Source organism: Cannabis sativa, chromosome X (assembly GCF_029168945.1).
Source record: "Cannabis sativa cultivar Pink pepper isolate KNU-18-1 chromosome X, ASM2916894v1, whole genome shotgun sequence".
In the NCBI taxonomy this organism is placed as follows: Eukaryota; Viridiplantae; Streptophyta; class Magnoliopsida; order Rosales; family Cannabaceae; genus Cannabis; species Cannabis sativa.
Window position 1 is genome coordinate 20,604,202 of NC_083610.1, and position 25,190 is coordinate 20,629,391.

Genomic DNA, 25,190 nt, shown 5'->3' on the forward strand with positions numbered 1-25,190 from the left:
TCAGCATCAATAGCAAGCTTAACTATCATAACCATTTTTGTTAAGCTTTTCTACAAAACACTTCTCTCTCTAGCCCTTTCTTTCTCTCTCTTATTCTTTCTTAGTTGGGCTTCTGCAACCACTATTTAGGACCCTAATTATATTTTTTTTTGATGAATCACCTAGTGTTTTCATTACTCTAAAAAAACCAATTTACAAACTATGAGCATCTTCCGTTGACGATCTCAAGTATTCTATACAATATTCTTCCTTTACAAAGATAAGAACCATTCTGTGTCCTTCAAGCTAACATTTTTTGGCCAGACACTGTTAATTCTTTATTTCACCAATCCTTTAACTATACAAGTTACTCTATTTACATCTTCAGCTTTTGAATTTCAAAGCTTTTCATTTCTAGTCTTCAAACTTTGATAAACTAAACCAGCCAATGCAGCAGACGAAACCTGCTTTTGCACTTACTGGTCTTAGCTCTGTCAATCCATCTTGTAAGTCTAGTAATGGATGCAGTACAAGCCTTCCATTAAAGCCAAACTTTTACTTCCTGTAAGCACTGAGACGAGAATGAACATGTAAAAAATAGATGCTCACTAGATTCTTCCTGTACATTGCATAACAAGAAGCCTAGATCATTAATGATCCCAAACTTAAACAACTTATCTCTTGTTCTCAGCCTACTTTGATACATGGTCTGAGTGAATTGTTGAACATCTAACAGAGACTTGATTTGATCTTTAATTGCTACCACCTGCTTCTAGTACCAAATTTCTTGGATAGGGGCATTGTAGCCCCACCAGTCTTCATTTCTGATATATACATTGTGTATCCATCTGATCCATAAGTTTTCTTCTTTATTAGCAATCCCCTATACGTACTTCAACATAGCTACTTTATTCCATTCTGCTATTCTCCTCAAGCCAAGATCACCTCCTGATTTTGTTTGGCAAACATACTCCCAAGCTACTAAACCAGTCCCATTGAGAGTATGATGCCCTTTCCATAAGTATGCTCTGGAAATTGCCTCATTTTCATTGATAGTCTTCTTAGGCAAAACCATAATCTGGCTCCAATAGGAATGTATAGTCATTAAAACTGAGTTCACAAGAACTGTCCTTCCTGTAAAAGAGAGATTCCTGGTACTCCAAGTCTTTATTCGGGAAGTTATTTTCGCATCATTCCTTACCCAAAATCCTTTGGGGACATATGGACACTCCCAAATATCTAAAAGGCAATAATCTTTGGATCTCACTATCATGCATGCCACTACAGTATATAGTAGATTTTGGAGGATTGGAATGCAATCTAGATGTGAAAGAAAATAATTTCAAACCTTGCAGCATATAGAAAACACTTTAAAATCTCCTTTGCTAAATAAAAGTACATCATTTGCATAACTTAAATGATTAAGTTTAATCTTACCACACCTTTTATAGAATTGAAAATTTTAGTGCCAATCTTCTACATGATTCTAGATGAGTATTTTATTTTCAGTACAAACAGCATGGGGGACATTGGATCTCCTTGCTTTAACCTTCTTTTTGATTCAAAAAAACCATGTAGAGAACTATTACATAAGAGAGAACTTTGGAATCCTAATACAGTTCATAACTAGATTAATGAACTTGCTAAGAAAATGAAAAGCTAGCCACCAAGAATTCTTCCCTAATTATATTTATAAAACTTGATCAGATAAAAAATAAAATATATAAAACTAATTAATCAGTCCAAAAACAATAAACCCAAATAATTTATCATCTATTAACTTAAACAAATTAAAAGATAAATCTATAAAGGGTTGTGTAAAAAATTGAGGGCTCATTAACTTAAATAAAACTATAAATAGAGGGCTCATTATAACCTTGTTTGCTCTGCTCACCTCACCATTTGTGGTTGTGTCAAAAATTGGGCAAGGGTTTTAACATCAATTATGCAAGTAAATTTGTAGTTAAATGGCTATTCACATTCAGAGTCAGAACCACTTTTTATAGTGCTCGAATCACTTAAAAAATTAATGGCGACACTAGTATAGTACCCTTTGAAGACAATTCAATTCACTGAAAACCACCTATATTGTTTTGTTTGTAAGAGATTCTCCTCAAATTTGGCTAACTTTTCTATTTGAAGTATATGGCTATTAGGGATGGACATGTGCAAAAATTACAGGTGTTGAGTTTTGAACTTGGTATATATTGTACTACTACTACCACCACTCTTTATTCTTATGAATTATTTTAACAAATCAAAATAGTGTTCTTTCAAATTTCCATTCGCTTGCTTTTCCAACTATTGGGTTCTTGTGTATACAGGACCCTACTTTTTGTCCATTAATAAATGTATTTTCTTTAGCTGTTGTTGACTCAATTTTAAATGAGTATAGAATAATATTGAAAAATGTTAAGGCGCATCATCTTAAGGTGACAAGTATTATAAGAGTTGCTAATTTTATCGGATTCTACACAATTTTTTTAATAAATAATATAAAAAAATACTACTAATCACTACTGACGTATCACATAAATATAGTATTAGATACGTTAAAGTATCGAACAACAATGCTTTTAAAAATTTCAGTGTACTAGAAAAAAAAAATTAATCATGTACAATATTTATTTTTTAATTAAATGTCATTTCTAGTCACAATAAAATATTGTTTGTGGGACTGAAAAAGATACTTAAAGAAACAAATTATATTTTGGTGAGAATAAATATGTTTTTGAGTAATTTTATATACTCTCTCTTTATTTGCTATGGCATCTAAGACAGATTTTTAGTCTTTTTTTCTTATGATTAAGTACGTTATAATTATTTAGAATCACATATAAATTTTTAAATTATTCTGAATAATTTGTAATGTTAAAAATAATTAAAGTTAAAATATTTTGTCACACGCGTGACTTTTTTTTTCTTCTTATATTTGTGGTAAGTAATTATTAGAATATTATTATCAGCACTGTAAACTATATATTAAGAAATTTTTAGAAATTAACAAATGGTCCTAAAAAATTACGATGTACATGATTATAAAAAAAATAATGGACTTAAAAATTTTCTTGCACTACAAAAAATCTTCCTTTTAGTCATAATAAAATTTGACTAATTATAAATATCATTTTTATGTTGTGACTAAAATTTTTTTTGCTAAAAGCATTAGTGACAAAAATTATAATTTGTTGTAACTAAATGTGTTTTTAGTAACAATACTTGTTGTGACTAAAACTAAATTGGTAACAACTTATATCTAAAAATATTTTAGTCACACAAAATTATTTTTGCTATAACTAAAAATGACATTTAGTAAAAAAAAAATAATATTATGATTAAAAGTAGTTTTTTTATATAGTATTACATGCCAGAATTAATAAGGAGTGTTCGAATCAGATTTTTTAGCTAGAGAATGTATTATAAATTTTTCCAACCTTTTAACCACAAATTATTGAGAATGTAAAATTAATATTATGTTCCTTGGAAAAAAAAATTAATATTATGATATTTTTGTAGAAATAATTATTTTTTTACCTATAATTTAGTCATAATGCCTTTTATTTTTTATTTTTCTTAAACTGAATTATGATGGAATGAAAGAAGTGGAAGTGTCAACTGAGACTCAAAGGAAAATGAATAGTAATAATCTTCAATGATTGAGTATTTTGGTTACTGCCTTTGTTTAAGCAATCACTTTCCTTGCTCTAGCCTGGTCCAATTCATGAAATGAGGATTACTTGTTGGCCATAGTGCCCCTAAAATATGTTGGAAAAATGTATAGTATATCCTTTAAAATATATATCATTTTGGTACATCTCTTATTTGTTAAGGTATTCAAGAAAGTATTTAGTTCAATTTCTTTCCATAATAGTATATGTCGTAATCACTACAAGAAAAATGAATATTAATGAGGACAAATTTCGTTGGTAAAAACCCCTGTTTTCGTCAGTATTCCTCATCAATGAGGACATTTCGTTGGTAAAAAGTCGTTGGGAATAGTTCGTCGGTAAAAACGATTATCAACAACGAATTTTGAAGTCGTTAGGAATGAAAATTATCAACAACGACATGATCTCTTATTTGTTAAGGTATTCAAGAAAGTATTTAGTTCAATTTCTTTCCATAATAGTATACGTCGTAATGTTGTATATATTTATAAAATTCTAAATAATTAACAATGGTAAAAATAAAATTTAAACAGATACTTATTGATAAGCTATTAAAACTAGCTTAGTGGTGAGAGAGGGATGGGAAAAAGAGAGAAATCGTGGGAAAAAGATACTTATTGACTCGATCATTTATTAAAGCCTAATTAGGATTTTTGCCCTCGAATTTTGACATGTACCAAATCATGCCCACTGAACTTTTAAGGTCATTGAAAATACCCTCTGAACTATTGAGATTGTTGGATTTAAGGACTTTTATCTAATTTTATTTAATTTTACTATTTCAATGATTGTTTATGTACTAAACCATGTTCCCCAGACTTTGAAATCTACCAAATCATGCCCTTCGAACTTTGACATGCACTAAATTATGCCCCCTGAACTTTCATCCATGTTAGACTTTTTTACTAAAATTAGAAAAAAGTCCTTAAATCCAACAATCTCAATAGTTCAGGGGGCATGATTTGGTACATGTCAAAATTTAGGGGACAAAAATCCTAATTAGCCTTTATTAAAATGGTCCAACTGAATTATGTTATTATAGAGCATTGTTATTGGGCACTAGTAGTGCCCAATATCTTTTATAGGTAGCGTCCTACGATTGGTTAGTAAAAGCATCTCTAATGGTAACATTCTTTGAAGATGCTATAGATTTACATATCATCTAAATATATAATATTTTATTTTATTTTATGTTCTTCCACATTATTTTTGGCACATTTACTTCTAAAATACTCCAATGGTATAATACATTTAAAAATACTATAATCATGATCTCACACATTATTATATATATATTTTTATTATTAAACTATTATATATATTGCACCTTTAATTTTTTATTGTATAAAAAAAAACATAACATCAATGCCATTGTGTGACATCAATTCAAATTTCAAGAATAGCATTCTTTTCCAATGACATCCTTGTTAGGCTAATTTTAGTCTAAGTTTTGGGTCTTATTTTCGGTTAGTTTTCACTCTTTGTTTCTAGTTTTAGGACTATATTACGCTTGATTCTTTTGTTTCAGGTCCTCGGGTGTTTAAAGAAAGTATGTACAAGAATTGAGGAAAAGTGGTGAAAGAATCGAGAAGAAAAACCAAAAATTGTGTCGCTGCCTGTTCCAGTCGCGACGGGAAACATGCCAGTCGCGACGGGAACTGGCAGAGAAATTTTCAAGAAATCGAAGTTCAACCCCGTCGCGACGGGGGCATTGCCAGTCGCGACGGGGACCCCAATACGGGATTTTTGGGCAGTTTCGTAATTTCGCGAATTTTAAAGATGAGAATTGGTTTAAATAGAGGGAGTTCGTGAAAATTAGGGTTCATTCAGATTTGGAGCCCTAGAAACAAAGGAGGAGGCTAGAAGAGCGGCTTGTGGCGACCCGGATCAATTGCTTCAACTAGTTCTTTCTCTTCTCTTTAATTTTTCTATGCTATTTTCTATTTCAATTTAATTATGGATTTGATTATGGATGTTTTGAACTAAACTCCTATTTAGGGAGAATGATGAATGCTGTTTAAGTTTTTCCTAGTTAATGAATAATTGCCATTCTTCCATCTTGATTGTGAACACTATTCATATTTCTGTTTAATTTCCATGTGCAAGATTGATCACCTTTTACATGTTTTATGATCTCAATTCGAAATCTGAAAAGTGAGAATTGAGAATGCTAAAATTGGATAGTCTAGGTTTTGATGTGAAACGAAAGTATTTACATAGCCTTTGTGACATTTAAATTATTGCTTAATGCTGATTTCATGTTAGTTTAATTAAGAGATTAATTAGAGAGCATGAGATTTAGAACCTAGAAGATCTGAAAAGAGCTAGGTTAATTTATAATCTGTCATTCACTTCAAGAGAAGGATAGCAATTAGACATTAACATTGGTAACTTAACAACAGGATTCGTCTCCCTATTCTCTCATCTTGATTAATATTCACTTGTTTCTTTAAGTTTCTTGAATTTCTTTCTTCCTTTTTCAATCATAAATACTTTTGATTTGCCAAATAGAATTATAAGTATAGTTTAGTAGTAATTAATCCAATTCCCTGTGGTTCGACCTCACTTGCGTGAGTATACTACTTGATTGCGTGCACTTGCGTAGTAATTAATAATTTTCGCAACAATCCTTATATTTTGCAACCTAAATTTTTCACCTCATCAAGCATTAGCTAAAATATTACCATTGGAGATGTTATAATATTTTTTAAAAATAATTTTTTAAGTTATATAGGACCCAATATTAATTACACTAAGATATGACACTGATAAAGATGCTAATATTCTCTTTTAGCAATTCTATAATATTAGATTAGAGATAAATTATACACTATATATAGTATATACAGTCCGATTAAAATTGCCCTAAATAAAGTGTAGAGCTAAGTCCATAAGTAACTTAAAAAAGATCATAAACCTACAATCTCTTCTCATAACCAACTATTTAAATCATGTGGTGTAGGAGAACTTATACTATCACATTTCAAAAATAAATATAATAATTAATAAAAAGATGGAGAGGCATAGCATTTGGGCCAAGAAACCCTTCACAAAAACCAAGTCACTATCATTGTTTCCCTCTATATATACACCCCACCATCAAGCTCATACCTTGTAAATAATTTCTTCATTTTATTAGCTTTTGCCTTCCAAATCCATCTACACTACTTTCTCTTCTTCCCTATTATATATCCATATATAGTACCTCTATAGTTGCCACATCACCACCAATATTATATTAATTAATTTAACACTACATTTTTAAAAATGGAGATTTATATTGTTGTTACTTGTAATTTTGCATACACAACAACAATATTATTCCTCATATTTCTCTCTATTCTCATCTATTATTTGGTAATCAAATCTCAAAACTACACAAATTCCAAATACAAGCTCCCACCAGGATCAATGGGGTGGCCTTTAATAGGACAAACTCTCCAACTCTATTCCCATGACCCCAACACTTTCTTTTCCACCAAACAGAAAAGGTTCATTATTTTTTCATGTACTTAATTTTAACTCATTCCAATCCATAAACAGAGTGTTTGGGGTTTAACAGGGTTTATTTTTTTGGGTTTTGATCAGGTACGGTGAGATATTCAAAACCCATATATTGGGATGTCCTTGCGTTATGTTGGGGAGTCCAGAGGCTGCTAAATTCGTGTTGGTGACTCACAGTCACTTGTTCAAACCAACTTACCCGAAAAGTAAGGAGAAGCTGATTGGTCCGTCAGCTCTGTTTTTTCACCACGGGGAGTACCACTCTTCGTTAAGGAAACTGGTGCAGAGTTCTCTGGCTTCTCCGTACAATCTGCAGAAAAGAGTTGCCGACGTAGAAGCCCTCGCCATTTCCACTCTCCACTCCTGGCTCACAGCACAAGATCAACTCGTTAACACCTTCCACCACTTGAAAAAGGTCAAATTTTTCTTTTGTCTTTTTCTCTAAAACTCAATATCTTTTACTTATTTAAAATTTTGTTTTATCTAATCCAATTTGTAACTCAGACTATATATTTACAACATAAATAAATATAAAAAGAATTTTGATATTAAAGGAAAATTAAAGGAGTTAAATATATAAAATCAAAAGATAAAGTATTATTTCTTGTAAAATTTTTATATTTTTATGTTTAAATAATTTTTTTTATATATTTTTACAATTTTTTATATAAACAATACGAAAATATATAAAAGTAATAGTAAAATAATATTTAAATAATATCAAAACAACAGTAAAAAATAATATACAAATAATAAAAAATTAACAATAAATTAACAAGAGTATTTTTTGTAAATAAAATAATTAAAATCATAAAAATATTTAAAATTTTGTAAAATCGTATTTTTTGTAATTTTTTTTTTTTTAATGTATTTGTGAAATAATCCACATATATATTGGGGTCCTCCACTTATTTTTTGTTTGTTTGTACAAATATTATATTAATATGTGGATGTTATGGTTTGGTTTGCAGTATTCTTTTGATGTTGGCATTCTTTCTATCTTTGGTCATTTGGATTCTAATTACAAGGATCAACTCAAGGAGAATTATTCCATTGTAAATAAAGGATATAATTCTTTTCCCAACAACGTACCTGGAACTACATATCAAAAAGCACTCATGGTAATTAACCAAAAATAAAATAAATAAAAAATCTCACATCAATTATATTCAATAATAATATTTAATTAATTGAATGCATGACATGTATACATGATTGTGTTGTATTATTAGGCAAGGAAAAGGCTTAAGCAGATTCTGAGTGAGATAATGTTGGAGAGAGAGGAGAAGAAAATAGCAGACAAGGATCTATTGGGTCATCTTTTGAATTTCAAGGATGGAAAGGGAAAAGCTTTAACAAGAGATCAAATTTCTGATAATATTATTGGGGTTTTGTTTGCGGCTCAAGACACAACGGCTAGTGTATTGACTTGGATCCTTAAGTATCTCCATGATGATCAAAAGCTTCTTCAAGCTCTAAAAGTATGTATATATCTCTCTCTATATATATAGTAGTAACTAGTTACTAATTACTAGTTAGTAATTAGTAAGGTCATCCCTAATATCGAAACTTAAATTTGGTTTTAAATCTACACTAAAAGAATATTATTTTAGTACTAATTTTTTTTTTTTTTCTAATTCCAACCACAACTCTAAAAATTATATTCTTTATTATACAGTGTCTCAGTGTCTCATTATGATTAGTGTGATACTGTAGACTCTATCAAATTATATTAGATTTTAAAGTTCAATCATAACATTTTGTGAGAAAAATTACTATATATATGAGTTTTTAGTGTGTATAAAAATGGCCTAACACACTTTTTTTGATCGTGGCTTACTTATTAGTATATATCTAATTAATCCTTTTATTTGTCATTGATTAATTTGTGTAGGCAGAGCAAATGGTAATATATCAAGAAAATGATGAAGGAAAAAAGCCCTTGACATGGAAACAAACTAGAAGTATGCCACTTACACATAAGGTATTAGATTTTAATTCATATTAGAGCCGACTTTAGGTGTGAGTGGGGTCTTAATTAATTTGGTCCCAAAAAAAATTGTTTTATTTTTATTTTCTTGAAAAAGACCCAATTTTGATTATTTTATTTTAAATATTATTAAATAAATAAATAAAAATAATAATTATTTTTTCAGGTGATATTGGAGAGCTTGAGGATGGCTAGTATTATATCATTCACATTTAGGGAAGCAGTGACTGATGTAGAATACAACGGTATGTAAAGGGCACCATCAATCTAGAAGATTCTCTTACTCATTAAAATTAATATATAACAATTTTATGTACTATATTGTCTTCATTATTACATTATTTTGAGTATATTTTATTTTTGCAGGATACATTATTCCAAAGGGTTGGAAAGTGATGCCATTGTTTCGAAACATTCATCACAATCCTCAATTCTTCCCTGATCCACAAAATTTTGACCCTTCTAGGTTTGAGGTTGGTTTTTATATACCAGAGTCATCATTTATAATGTTGAAAAAAGAAAAACAAAAAAAAGACATTATTTAATTATTATACTAATGACTAAAATCTTAATGTGGTTACAGGTTCCTCCAAAGAGTAATACTTTTATGCCATTTGGCAATGGGGTACACTCATGTCCTGGAAATGAGCTTGCCAAGTTAGAGATGCTAGTTTTTATCCACCATTTAGTCACTCAATACAGGTAATTAATTACAATTAATGCAAAATGATTCTTAACTAAACAAATCTTTTCACTTAAAACATTACTATCGTGGACTCTAGTAGTGTTAAGTAATTTCTATAGGTGTTATCTTAAGATTGCTTAGCGATATTTTTTAAAAGTTATTTTTTTAGAGCATTGTTATCGGGCACCAGTGGTACCCAACATTTTCTATAGGTAGTCCTTACGATTGCTGGTTAGGAAAATTCTCTTAAAGCTATTTTCTTAAATTATATGAGACTTTATACTTAATCACCAATAGCACTCAGAAAAGTGCTAGGTAGCAGTGGTGCCTTTTAGCAATGTCGATTTTTTTAATTTATATGAGACTTGCTACTTAATTACACTAATAGCGGTATGACACCGAAAAAATGTGCTAAGCTCCAAAATGCCTTCTAACAATTCTTATTTTGTAGTACTAGCCACTCTCATCTCCTTTTTTTATAATTAATTTTGAGTTTAATGTTGGTTTTGTAGGTGGGAAGTTGTGGGATCTCAAAGTGGGATTCAATATGGCCCATTTCCAGTGCCTCAAAATGGACTCCCAGCCAGATTCTGGAAAGAATCAAACAATTTCATACAAGATTTTTTTCCACCTAATTAACTAAATATATATATTTATCTTGTTCACCAAGTGTATTATTTTCAAATGTATCTTATCCCTAACCCAAATCCAAAACCCTCTGTTTATTTTTTTTCAAATGGGGTGTCTCTATAAATTATTAGTATTATTGGTATTATTATCTAGAGACTCTATGAAGGTGTTTTTTTTTTTTTTGGGTGTATTTTCCACCTTCTTTTGCATTATTAGGAAAAAGAAAGAGGGGTGATAATTATTGTTGTACCAATGAGCAAGTAATGTAATTTGTAACCCTTTTATATGATAATTGAAATAATAGTAAACAAAATAAAGAAATTTTGTTTGAATGTAATGGAAAGATCTCTTGTTGTCTAGCTTCTTCTCTCACATGAATTTATGTTATCAAAGAGAGTGACACTTAGAGCATCCCCAACCTTGTGTTAAAAGCCAAAATGAAGTTTCTGGCAAATCAGATATGTGACCTCAAAATGAAGCCAATGAACAGTACTACAACACTGTTTATTTGACGGTTTATTGATTTAATATGCTGAAAATGTCATTTCTAGATTTATATATTTCATTCAATAGTAATATACACAGTATGTAGTCCCTCAATAATTTCATGAGGCCTGTGATGTATTCCTCAAATTATTTATAGCCATGAGATTTTATTTTCTTTTATGGTAATTTTTACCAGGAGCGAAAATTATGTAGTTATATTAATTATGTAAAATATAATTTTTTTTTTTTGGGTAGATAAGATGATTTGTATTTCTCATAATTGTACACCAGCTATTACAATATATTCATGTGTTCACCTATTACAAATTACAATACCCTCGAAGTTTAATTAAACAAAGATGGTGAAGGGTGTAAATCTCAGCTCAAAGGCATGAGTTACTCTTTAGTGTTATATGTAATTACAACTATTATAAGGAAAATGTGCCTCAATGCACAACTGACACGTCATAGAGTTTGTTACACAATAAAGGCATATTGAGAATCTCTATGCTTACAGAATGGGAATTAAGATTTCCGGTTAAAAATTAGTATCTCATATACTGTGTTAAATCAATCAAAGTTTGACACATTAATAAAATAAATCTCTAATTTGAGTCAACAAAAATAATTAACATATTTAATATAAATTAGATTAATTGTGTGACAGTCAGTAGTCCCGTGATCCGTAAGGGGAAACACCGGGTAAGCTGTGCAATCCCACACCGCCTGGGGAAGGTTAAGTGGGATGATTCTGAGACTGTGTAGGTATGGGACTACACAGTTGAAGAGAGCTTAAATGGATTGATTGGTACTACCTATATCAACAAGGTGTATCTTGTTTTTCGGTAGCCCATCTCGAAAGAACTCCACAATTAAGCGTGCTTGGCCTGGAGCAATTTCAAGGATGGGTGACCTCTTGGGAAGTTTTCCCAGGATGCGTGTGAGTGAGGACAAAGCACGCTGAAAACACTCGTGTTGGTCTGTAGGGTCTGTAGGAGCCATTAGTCCGTGGGTGTAAGGGCCCAATGGAGGCTTGAAGCGGGACGTTACAAATTGATGTGTTAAATTTTAATTAGTTTAACACATGTGACACTAATTTTTAAAAGAAAATCTTGATTTACAAAATGGCATTGAAATAAGCGAATATTTTGGAACAAAGGTTTATCGACAAGAAATTGAAATTAATTTCTTAAGTTACATATAAGAATAAAGTCATTCTACACTCGATGCTCTCTACATATACATATAAAATCCTAACCATCCACTTAGGCACATATGTCCAGTACGTAAGGGTAAATAACTTTTTCCTGTCTTTAAATTATTGAGCTTGTAGAAATTGGTCACTTAACACTTCTTTCCCAACTACAATAATTATTGAAAAATTGTCTATTTTGGTGTACTTTAATATTTGAATGATTTACCTAGGCCACATACATTATAGTACACATGAGTATCTTTAGCTAATCTAAGTTAACTGAAATTAGATGAAATCAAATTTTTTGACATCGGATTTTTGTAGTCTAATTAGTTCTACCAATTTGATCGGTTGAGTTTTGGGACTGCAGATTATAGATTTTATATATCAACAATCATACTACACTTCATAATCTACTATCTTAATTATTATTTGAGTCATGTAACACAACAAATCAAGATAATTAGCTGAATTGTTTTGCTACAGTTCACGGAATTTTAAATATTTTTACGAATTTTTTAATTTTATTTATAAAATACGGTCTTTTTATGTTGAAATTTTGTTCATTTGTTGTTAATTTTTTGTTATCTGTATGTTATTTTTTGTTGTTATTTTCATGTTACTTTTATGTTATTTTTTTGTTGATTTTATGTTGTTTTCGTGTTATTTTTTAGAAAACCGTAAAAATGTAAAAAAAAAAAAACATTTTTTGAATGTAAAAATATAAATATTTTACAAAAAATGGTGCCTTATGTAATTATTCCAAAAAAAAAATTATTAGGCCCTTATTATAAAGATAAATAGTATTTTTAAAAATTATTAAGAGCTAATTTTTTAATTTGGGCTCCTAAAATAAATGGACTCTAGGTACGGGCTTAGCCCGTCTATGTCCAAGACCGGCCTTATATCTAATACTATAATTATGAGATATAGTATCTGTAAATAATTAGTAATTTTTTATAATATTTGTTAAAATAAAATAAAGTAAATTTTGAATTACATTCATAGTAATATTACACATGATGCTAAGACTGTCATCCTTTTAGCATTTCTCTATCTTTAATTATGCAAATTGTACTACATTGAGTAGTTTGTAGCTTTTTCTTGACTTTATTTTGAGTGACACATGTCAGCATAGAATTAAAGGGACCAAAAAAATGGGACAAGAAACTTATTATGTGCCCCATATTCCCACTTTTAGATTTTGAAGATTCTTTAATTTAGATATGTAGAAGAACTTATTATATGTATAGAGATATCCTTGTCGCATAGGCAATTGATTAACTCACTCTGTTGTAAATAAATCCATCATTATATAATCAGAAAGAAAAAAACCAACTCAGGTGGTGTGGTATATAGTAATGGTGACTGTGTCCCCTTTGTTGAGTTTCATTATTTTTTGTAATAATTTCATTTAATTTCGACCTATGGACTTACATTTACATGCACCCTAATAATCTTCAACAAATCCCAACCAACCACAATGTTTTGACTGTTTATTGTTATGATTTCTATATGATTAATCATCAAAAGAAATATTAGTAATATCTAATAAAAAAAAACAGCATGGAAATTTTATTTGATTCATTTATAAATGTATATATGAATGGCACGTGTCTTGGTGAGTGGGGGACAATACATGCAATTAGATCTCTTCACGTGGGTTCGAGAATAATAAAATGGCCTGAAAAAGAGACACGTGGTAAAATTATATGGTACCCTCCACTAACCGATACTCTCATCATACTTGGCCATGGCCACTGCACCAACAACCTATTCAATTCCACTCCAAGTTACCAGGCTATATAGGAATTTTGTTCCAAAGACAAAAAAAAAATTCAACTATTCACATTAAGTTAATTATTCTATCAAATTTTATCATCACAAATAAAATATAGGGATATGATTTTGTCTTATGATATACTTTCACGGAATGTATTCCGTGATACATTAGATGAGTCTCAGGGTACATTAAATGAGTGTCAGGATACGTTTCTACTTTTTAATCCTAATTACCCCTAGATCAATCTTAGTCGTTAGATCAAATAATTCCCTCATCTGACGGCTACCGTACATCACGAATTACAATTCGCGAAAGTACAATAACGGGACAAAATCGTATCCCATAAAATATAATATAGCTGCTTAATCAATTACTATAGTAATGTCATGTTAACCCTACATGTAATTAATTAAAAAAAAAATTTCATTTTTTTTAATCTAATTTTATGTAATTTTTTTTAACCATTAATTGATATTAGTTTAATGTTTTTCTTAAAAATACATCATTTTTATTTTTTTAATATTAAATTATATATATGACGCTAATGTGACAAATATTAATTAGCTAAGCATTTATAATATCATTTTATTTGCCACACTTGTGACAAAATTTGATAGATAAGGACCAATTTACAATATTGTGAATAGTTCAACACTATTTTTAACGTGACTATAAAGTTTATCGAGTACAATAATACATAGGCTAGCAACAAAAATCTTAAATAGCTAAATATTCATTTTATGTATTATGTATATATTATTTTTATTTAATAATTTACAACATAAATATTTAACTTTAATTTTCAGTTGCAGATAATTACTTGCTAAAAATTTAATAACATTGATCAATCATAGATTATCACGTGACCATTAACTTGACATTTAAAGACCAATTATCTACAAATATTTTTTAAAAATAAATTAAATATAATTTCTTTTAGTATATTTAAATTAATTTTTTGTCAAAAATTATACTTAAATATTTATCCGCAATATAAAATTAAATTTAAATATTTATTTAACGCAAATTGTTTTATTTTTTTTTTCATTTTCTTCTTCAAGTCACCAAGTGTCAAACATCTATTGGATTTCTGTTGGTTCCCAAAAATAAAGGGCAATTATTATTTATGTGGATTATATAAAATTCAGTGCCGGCCATGAAGTAAGACCAGCAAACAGTTCAGAACTCTATATATTAAAAAAAAAAAAAATTATACATTTATTACTGAAAATATGCGGTAGTTGTTTGGAGCATTGTTTAGGGCTGAGTTTCTTAAATAGAAATGTTAAAAGGTATTATAGTTTAATTAAGTATTGGGTGTTATAATTTTAAAAGAGTATTACTTTAGTCAATGCAAGACAAATATATCTAAAAGTACTAAGTATTACTAATAGTAATATTCTTTCATTTTTATATGTTTTTGCAAAATAATTAAATGTGTTTCATCAATTAAACCTAATAGCTACTCCCTTAATTAATCATTTATATAAATTATAACGCAATTTATCAGGAAAAAATTTATATGTATTTTAATTTGTTTTTGGCTATAGGCTATAGCTATACATTAATTGATTATAAACAATATCGTTGCTGGATATTTGCATACTGCATTGAATAATCACTTCACTTCATAAAATGCATGAAATAATATACATTAAAGAACACAGAGATTATATAGAATTGGAATTGTATTACAGTACTACATTTGTGATGTTTTTTGTAGTGTATATATATTTGTATTAATTTTATAAGAGACTGATTCTTAATTTATTAGGGGAGTCATAACTCATGTGTTCTGTTGGTTTTGTGGGAGAGTCTTAATTAAATTAATTGTGTAATATTTAACTTATATATTAATGTAAACACAATTCATTGTGGTTAAAGTAGTCAAAGCTTTGTTATAGAAAAATATGTGAGAGTACTGAAATGCATATTTTAGCTTATAATATATAAAGCAGTATATAATATATGTGTGCATTAATATTATTGTAGGGCATGCAATACAGTGTAAATTTAAATAATATAAATCATGTTTCATGGATAGACAACAATTTTTCGACAAAATTTGTGAAATTAGTGGCTATATAAATAAATATAATACATTATTAATTAAGTTGACAGTATATGTGTGTCCTGCTTTATTTATTAAAAAACCAGATTGCATCTCTTGTTTTTATAAATTAAAATCCACAAAACTATAAATTCCTTGGAGAAAAATTGAGGAAATTAAAACTATAAAGAGGTCCAAAGCTAAGATACAATTTTTTTAATTACCAATTTACACATGATTGTAATATAATTATTTGAAATATTAATATATATGGTCCAATTAAAGTAAAATAAAATAATTAAGAAAAAAAAAACATTCCATCTCTTTTAACTACACAATCTATATATCTTTGAGATTCTTAAAAATTAATACAATTTGTATTATTTTTTTAATATACATTTTGATATTATTTTCTTTCTTTCTTTCTGTAAAAAATAATATTTTCTTATTTAAGTATTGACTTTTGGTTGATGAAGTTTGTTACAACTCTTATAATTAAGTCAAATTTAGGGGTAAATAATTTTTAAAAAGTCAATGTGGAATGATGTAGTTTAGCTAAGAAAAGAAGATAGATTTTTTTTTTAATTTTTTTTAATTAACTTTGATAATATATGGTAAAACTAATTAATATTTGATGAGTTCTTAAGAGCGTGTTTGATATTGTTTTCTGTTTTTTGTTTTCAAAAAATTATTTTAAAAAATGAGAACAAAAAATAGTTTTTGAAGTTTTTAAAAACAAGTCATGTTTGGTTAGTGTTTTTTAAAAACAATATTGACCAAAAGTGAATTGATTTTTAAAAAACAAGGCCAAACAAGCCAAATTATTTTCAAAAAACAGTTTTTTAGTTATTATGTCAAACATGCACTAAGTAGTGTTGATTAATAGCACAATAAGCCTCTAAAATTGTATTAATTAATATGGCACACTCTAATAAGTTGTTGGAGTTTGAAGAAGAGCTAGGTTGGCCACTAAAGGGTACCCACTTATTATTAAATTAAGAAAGAAAAAAAAAAGAAAGCAAATCAAAAAATCATTATCACTACTACTACCAGTAGTACTGATCAGTAGTAGTATGACATGAACACAAGCAAGAGCACATTCTCATCATTATTATTATTATTATTGATATTGTTATTATTCATTGCCAATGCCAATAGAGATATCAGATCAATACAAAACCACAAATGTCACAAAAATGAAGCAGAAGTTCACGTGGCTTTGGCCCAATCCAAACTGTATTGCATTATACAGAATTGTCACTCTCATATGAGAATAATATATCATACCGCCCAAATGTATATATATATATAGTTTTTATTTATTAATGTATTTCTTTTTTATTTTAATTAATGAAAGAAAGAGAATGAAATATTACAAAGTATATGATATGATACTTAAAATACTTGTACAACAACATATTTGGTTGTTGTGGGTATATGTGTTATGTCAATTATATATAATTAATAATCGTATGAATATGTCTAAGTAAAATTATCAAAATTCAAAAGGTTGACATGATGAATATCACATCTTATATTATTAATAATTAATATTAGTGGCGTGTGGTAACACTTTTTTAGTTAATTTTTTATTTTTAAAAGTAGAAAAGTGATTTTTTTTTTCAAAAACATGTTCTATAAAACTGTTTTTACTTTTCAATTTTATAATTAGAAATCAAAATTTTAAAAACAAAAAAAATCACTTTCAATATTTTTTTAAACAGTTTTTTTTTTCTTAATCAATCTTTTGGATTACGACCAGACCCGGACCCAAATCCCCTCCCCACGGCCCTGGCGTTGAACTCGACTTTTAACTTGAACCCGAATCCGACCCCGGACCTAGACCCGACTTAAATAAAATCAAAAAATAAAAATAAAAATAAATTTTACAGAACACACTTTTGTTTTCTGTTTTTAAAATTGAAAAATAAAAGTGGTTACAGAACACATTTTTGTTTTTCAAAAATAAATTTTTTAAAAACAAAAATTTTACTTTCATTTTGTGATTAAAAAATTAAAAAATAAAAGTGTTACCAAACGGCACCATTATGTGCTAATATAATATTTCATGACTAAGAAAGAAAAATTATCATTATTATCACACTACCTTGTTATTAAGACTATTATATTAATGAAATGTGTTAGGGTGCTTTTACCTTTGGTAGAAGAGTTCAAAATTAATAATCTGATTAATTGAAATATTAAGTGAAAAAAAAAATTGTCTAAATACTTATAATTATTTTTAGAGTACTGTGCATGAGAAATACTCTTAACTTAATTATATTATTTGGTTAATTATAACTTAATTTTATCTACATATTAATATTTTTATTTCACAATTTTGGGGTCTGAACAATCGAGGGCCCGAGGCGCACACTTAGCTCGTCTACTCTCAGGGGCGGCTTTGCTCGAACTTTGACATGTGCCAAATTATGGTCTTGAACTTTCATCGATCTATATTAGACTTTTCTTACTAAAATTAAACAAAAATCTCTAAATTCAACAATCTCAATAAAATTTAGTAGACTTAATTTAGTACATGTTAGTTTTATTATTATTAGAGTACTTAATTAGGCTCCCCTGGTATGGTATATGGTCGGCACAAAACTACAACTAGTGCTTATCACGTACAAAGTAGTTGCCCATATTAAAATTTGCAACTAATATATGAGATCGATGGTTCTAGAGCTACAGTTAACAAAACAAAAATTCAATAGGAAAATAAGTCTGGATAATTTTCTATTCAACTTATTGAAAAAGATATAGACGTGCACGAATTATAATACATACGTATTTATTATAATTACAGAAAAAAAAAATCACAAAAATTATTTGAAGTATCGAAAATATAATCAAATAATTTATTGTTCACATGTATAAATAGGCACCCAAGGAAAGGGCAACAAATGCTCGTTAGAAGTTTCTCATAAGGAAGATTTAGTTATATATGTTGTGTTTGTGACAAGTTTAATATGTTGTTTTCATTAAAAAAAATTAAATAATAGAAAAAAAGAGTTCTTCAATTTTTTTTATTTTATTTTTTTTAATAATCCATGAGTCCACAAATAAATAAATTTTATGTATGTGATCTGATCTCCCATGAAAACTCAAAACGGAAAATTTGATAGAGATCCAACTCCAATGAATAAAGACAGATTAAAAGGAGAGATATAAGAGAATATATATAATTATATTTAAGACAATATAAACTCTTAATATAAATCCATTAATATTATTATTTTATGTTAATTTCAAATATCTTTGTACATTACTCGAAAATATCATGTATTTTTATTTTTTGGTATTGTTTAGCATGACTTTAGAAGAGCTTTTAGGGTGTAAAAGTAGCTAATAATAAGTAAGTTGGATTATCATATATCTTTAAGGAAGAAGAAGGGTAGTAAAAAAATAATAGAGTAATTTGCGGCATAAATACCTAAGTTTTATCCCGAGTAGCAGATAAATACCAAAGTCGTATTTTTGGCGGTAAAAATACATTCCGTCACTAGTGTGGAACTTCTGTAGGTACCTCGTCGTTAACTGACAGGTCGGCATCTACGTGTCACTCATTAATTGGTCCATGTCTTTTAATTTTTATTTATTATTTAAGAAATTCATTGAAATCTGAAATTTATTTTAAAAAATTAATATTAAAATAACTTAATTAAAAAAGAAGAAAGAAAAAGAAAATCCTAACATCTCTTCCCAAAATAACTCCTCCCACGCCCTTTCTAGTTCACATTCTCTCTCTTCCATTCTCCTTCTTCTCAGGCAAGCTGCAGTGCAGCCTCTCTCCCTCGTCGTCGGCCGATGGAGTTCTCTCGGCGTCAATAGTCCCAAGCTCAACATCATCTCTCTCTCATCGGTTTCAATGGTGGACCACAATCTCTCTCTCGTCGGTCTCAATGGTGGACCACAATCTCTCTCTCTCGTCGGTTTCAATGGTGGATCTCTCTCGTCGGTTTCAATGGTGGACCACAAAGCTATTCCTTGATCCACCGTCACCATGAAGCTTGAGTTCCCTCTGCTCAATTTCTCCCTCTCTTGTCTCCTTGCCGGATTCAATGGCGGAATCGCCATCCCCAAGCTCCTCTTGCGAGAAGACGAGATCTACCTCAAAAAGACCAGATTTGGATATGGGTTTGACTAAATAGAAGATTATAGAGGTATTGGTTGTTTGATTTTTTTTTTTTTTTGCCATATTTTCTTCTGTAAATACAATATTGAACAATGAGGAGAAGCAACCATACTGTATTTGTGCAGGAGAAATCTGAAATGAGGAGCAGACCATACTGTATTTTTTTTTTGGTTTCAATGAGGGAGCTTGATGAAATGTTGCTATTTATTTGTGTATAAATCTGAGTATAGTCTGTGTAGTTGTAAAGAATTGGTTTGAATGCAACAAGTTTGAATCTGAAATTTATTGGCTTGTTTGTAATTTCTGGGTTTTATATATTTATGGATTTGTTTGGATTTGAGATTTTATTTGTTTATATAAATTTGTTTTCTAAATTTTTGAAATTGGATGATGAATAGGGAAGGAAAATAGTGAGTTGATATAGATAGGGTATATATTTTTGGATTGCTTTTAAAAAAAATTTTCTGCGTTTGAAGTTGGATATCTAGATCGATCTGGGTTTTGTTTTCTGCCTTTCAATTTCCCAATCGAGTTTATTGATTAATTCAAAGAAAAAGAAATGGAAAAGAAGTAAATGTTAAAAAATAAAATAAAATAAATTATAATTAGTTTTTTTTATTAATTTTTTATAATATTTAAACATTTAAATAATTATTTAAATAATAAATAAAAGAATTAATGACATGGACCAATTAATGAGTGACACGTAGATGCCGACATGTCAGTTAACAACGAGGTACCTACGGAAGTTCCACACTAGTGACGGAAGGTATTTTTACCGCCAAAAATACGACTTTGGTATTTATCTGCTACTCGGGATAAAACTTAGGTATTTATGCCGCAAATTACTCAAAATAATATTATATTTCTTTTCTTTTTAAAATAATAATAAAATAGGCTGATTTTCAATTCTTCACCATTAAAATTGAGAATGGATGGGAGATGAGCATTGCATGAAATTTTACAAGTTGACTTATCGAAAATAAAATATAGATCATTTTAGCTTAATAAAGTAATGAAGATATAGACTAGTCTCTAGTGAGACCATTTAAAATCATCCTCAGGGCATGACCAATAAATGTTAAAGAATCAAAGATATGCTTAATTTTAGGAGATAGCCACTATAGGCTATTGGTAAGGCGAGTTTGATGGAGCTGAATGCGACTACATTTGAGTTGCACTATTGCATCTAACGATTCGAGTTAAGATTTTTCAAGTATAGATAAAAGAAGCCAAGAAACAAGAAGACTGTCTTTAACATCTCAATCAAAAAACTCATCAATGAGACGAGCAGCCGATCTATATCTTCAGTTGTCTTGAAACTATGGTGGAGTAAAAGTAGGATCAAGAAATTTTAAAGGATGTTTGCTTTTAATAGTTGCATACATACACTTGGTGTCTCCATAACTAAGGAATGATTGATGAGGGAGGAGAATTGGTAGCCAATGTAGCCTTAAGCTTTGGAGCTTGAGTCACCAAGAATGATTAAGAAGCTAATTTTAATCCTCCCATTAAAACAAAAGGGCATCTAATACCAAAAAAATTTAAAGAAACTCCAAATCTACAAAAGAAAATGAACACAAATTAGAATGGGTATTTAAACTTTTAAGTTTTCTAACTCTCTAGATGGAGTTACTGAAATATAGAAAAATGAGCAACGATATTGGAATGAAGATTTTTTGTTAAAAAGTAGTGAATCATATCATGTTAAATCAATTTAATTTTGGCAAGTCAACTATCTTAATTTATATTAAATATGCTAATTATTTTTGTGACTAAGTTAAAGGTTTAATTTTTTACAAAAAAATTAGTTTAATTTTTTATAAATAAAAAATTAATTGACGTGTCAAATTTAAATTAGTTTAACACAGTATGCATAGTACACCACTTTTTAACACAGGATCTTGAATCACGAGGTTGGGGTCAATACTATTTATTTATATAGGTAAGACTTTTTATCAATATTGACATCTGCCACAATTAATTGTCAAATTTTTTTAAAATAATTAAAAATAAAATTGGTAATTAACATAAATATAATATTTTTTATATTAATCAATAAAAATTGTGTTAATATAGTAATCCTAATATATGATTTCGTATGGTAATATTCTAACAAAAAAAAGCTCAACTAAATGAAACTAAATGAATTGAGCTTTTTTATTTTAAATTATTATCTAAATGAATGAATTTACACTGATAAATAGATGGAGTTTTTACACCACATAAATTTTTAATTTTTTTTACTGTAAGGTAGAATTTTTTCAAAATACTATATTTTTTTAAAAATATTGGGTATTGTATTAAGTTTTCACTGTTGTTTTACGGTTATTTTTTAGTTGTTTTACTGTTGTTTCTAATTATTCTGTTTTGTTATTTTACAATTATTTTAGGATGTTTTATCAAAAGATAGTACTTTTGTAAAAGAAAATTGTGTGGCAGTAAAACTATAAATTTTTACTCAAAATCTAATATTTTTATAAAAACCCTTAAATAGATTAGTCCTTATATACTCAAGGGATCTATTTATAGCCCAATTGTGAGAAAATTAAATCTTGTAAATGGGCTTCTAATATGCAGTTTGCCTACAATTCAATATATAGCTGGACTTTAACTTTAGTATGTATTCATGGGCTTTAATGAGCATTCTTTATAGTGAAAATTACATGAAATATGAGATTTCATAACATAACAAAGTTAGAAAAATATGGCATTTTTAGGTTTGCTACTTTTCTATGACATTTTTTTACATTTAAGTTTTTTATGGTATTTAATATGCCATATTTTTATAAACTTATTATCCAATCTCATATTTTATGTTTTTATTTTTAGCTTAATTAGTTTTATTTATTTTTTTAATTTATTTTACACTTACATTTTAGGGTTTCTTTTTATTTGAAAAATTTACACCAAATACTACATTTTTAATTTGACAAGAACATTTTACTTTTATACTTTTATTAATTTTTTTTTTCTTTTTTACTTATTGAAACTTCAAAAAGTTTTTTTTTTTTTTGTCTTTTTTATATATTTTTTAGTCAATTTTGGCTCTCTTTTTTCTTTTCAACTTTTAAGTCAGTTGCTACTTTTTTTTTTCTTTCTTTCGCTTATCTCTCTCTATTTTTTTTTTCTAATTTCTCTTTGTGTCTCTTTTTTTTTTCAATTTTTTTCTCAACCTAATTTTTTTCTCTTAATATATATAATAAGTGTACATTTTTATATTTCATTTTTTTTTTACAAAAATTAAACTTGTTTTTTTATTTAAACTACTATTCGTTTTTTTTTTGTTAAAAACTAATTATTCCATTAAAAACAGCAGAAAAAAAAAAAAAAAAAAAAAAAACCAGTTTCATCAGTATCATCCTGAAAAAAAAATATAAAAAATCATAATCTAAAAAGAATCCAAACTTTAAAAACTAGTTTCATCAACATTGAAAGAAACTAATAATTTCATTTAAAGAATACAAAAAATAGTTTCATCAACAAGATAATGAAAAAAATTACAATCTAAAAACGATACTAACTTTAAAAACCAGTTTCATCAATATTAAAATAAACGAATTATTTCATTAAAAGAGGCAAAAAAAAAAAAAGTTTCAACAATAACATAATAAAAAATACACAATGCCTAATAACTAAACTTTTACAAATTAACGATACTAAATTTAAAAACCAGTTTCGAACATATAAAATTTATATCAATACCTAATAATCAAACTTCTAACTTCATTCTTTATTTTGGCATTTAATTTTTTATTTGCTTGCTCAAAAATTAGAGTTAATTTAAACATACAATATGCAGCAAATATAACAAAGAGAATCACAAATTAAAATCAAAGAGAAAAAAAAAAGAAACAAAGAAAATTAAAGAGACAAAAGTGCAATAAAAACCATAAAAGAATAACAAAAAAAAAACAGTGGAATGTGAGAAACCAGTTAGTAAAACAACCAAAATAAAAACAAACAAATAAAAACTAGTTTCTTGAGATAAATTAATAAAAAATTGAATAAAACTCAATTATGAACAACAATAAAAAAAATTAATTACTTAAAAAAACCAGTTATGAAAATAATAAAATAATATGCATGTCAGAAACTGATTAATTAAAATAAAATAAAAATTGTTGTTCAAATATCATAAAATAATAAAACTGGTTTTATACAAACGAAAATTATATAATAATATCATAAAAATTGAGCAACCCCATTACAGAATAGTTAAAACATGTGAAACCAGTTTCGACATGTGAAACCAGTTTTGACGTTATAAAAAATCATAACAAAATACAAATGTTAATAATAAAGTTAATTGAAACCAGTTTCATCAGACAATCAAATAAAAACATACACACACAAATATACAAAAAAAAAAAATACTAATCACAAATATAATCAAAATAACACATAATGCCTACCAATAATTTAATAACAAAATATAAGTGTAAGTTTCCAACCTAGAAACAAAATAATAAAAAAGTAACTTGAAAAAAAATTCTAATAACATAATGAAATTATTTTTTTTATTCTTTTAATGAAATTATTTTTTTTTATTCTTTTAATGAAATTAATAGTTTCTTTCAATGTTGATGAAATTGATTTTTAAAGTTTATATTATCTTTAGATTATAATTTTTTATATTGTTTTTTCTTCAGGATGATGTTGATGAAACTGATTTTTTTTTTCCTGTTGCTTTTAATGAAATAATTAGTTCTTAACAAAAAAACAAAGAAAAAAAATAGTAGTTTAAATAAAAAAAAAAAACAAGTTTAATTTCTGTAAAAAAAAAATAATATCTATAGTTGAGATCATTTTTTATTTATTTTAGTATATTATTTTTTTAAAAAAGGAAAAAATAAATAAAAAGAAACACAAATTTTAAGTTTTTTATGGCATTACTCAAGACTTTTTCCCATATTTGTAAGTTTTTTAAAAAAATGCCATATTTAGTGTAATTAAGTTTTTATGCCATATATATCAAAACTTATTTTTATTTTCCCATATTTTTGTAAATAGCCCTTCTTTATAACAAAGGCTAATTCATTCTTTATTTTATTTATTCAGTGTGTAAATTCATTAGTTAAA

The 25,190-nt window shown here is 27.7% G+C and overlaps 1 protein-coding gene and 1 long non-coding RNA gene across 2 annotated transcripts; both read left to right on the plus strand.

Moving 5' to 3' along the window:
- Positions 1 to 6,672: 6,672 nt before the first annotated feature.
- On the plus strand, positions 6,673 to 10,813 carry LOC115705785 (abscisic acid 8'-hydroxylase 4). The gene is made up of 9 exons (XM_030633230.2): positions 6,673 to 7,138; positions 7,236 to 7,566; positions 8,123 to 8,272; positions 8,384 to 8,632; positions 9,046 to 9,135; positions 9,308 to 9,386; positions 9,508 to 9,614; positions 9,725 to 9,843; positions 10,339 to 10,813. Exons 1-9 carry the CDS (start codon positions 6,915 to 6,917, stop codon positions 10,463 to 10,465), a joined length of 1,476 nt encoding a protein of 491 aa, XP_030489090.2. The 5' UTR covers positions 6,673 to 6,914; the 3' UTR covers positions 10,466 to 10,813.
- An 8,719-nt stretch (positions 10,814 to 19,532) lies between these two features.
- LOC115718788 (uncharacterized) lies at positions 19,533 to 20,482 on the plus strand. The gene is made up of 2 exons (XR_004012038.2): positions 19,533 to 20,136; positions 20,234 to 20,482. It is a non-coding gene; the product is annotated as an uncharacterized LOC115718788 (long non-coding RNA).
- Positions 20,483 to 25,190: the final 4,708 nt, after the last annotated feature.

Bases quoted from the DNA above. Each gene is read 5' to 3' on its own strand.
- LOC115705785 (XM_030633230.2), top strand. From the start codon at position 6,915: ATGGAGATTTATATTGTTGTTACTTGTAATTTTGCATACACAACAACA. The intron at 7,139-7,235 runs GTTCATTATTTT...GGTTTTGATCAG, and splicing joins TTTTCCACCAAACAGAAAAG to GTACGGTGAGATATTCAAAA. The intron at 9,615-9,724 runs GTTGGTTTTTAT...ATGTGGTTACAG, and splicing joins TTGACCCTTCTAGGTTTGAG to GTTCCTCCAAAGAGTAATAC.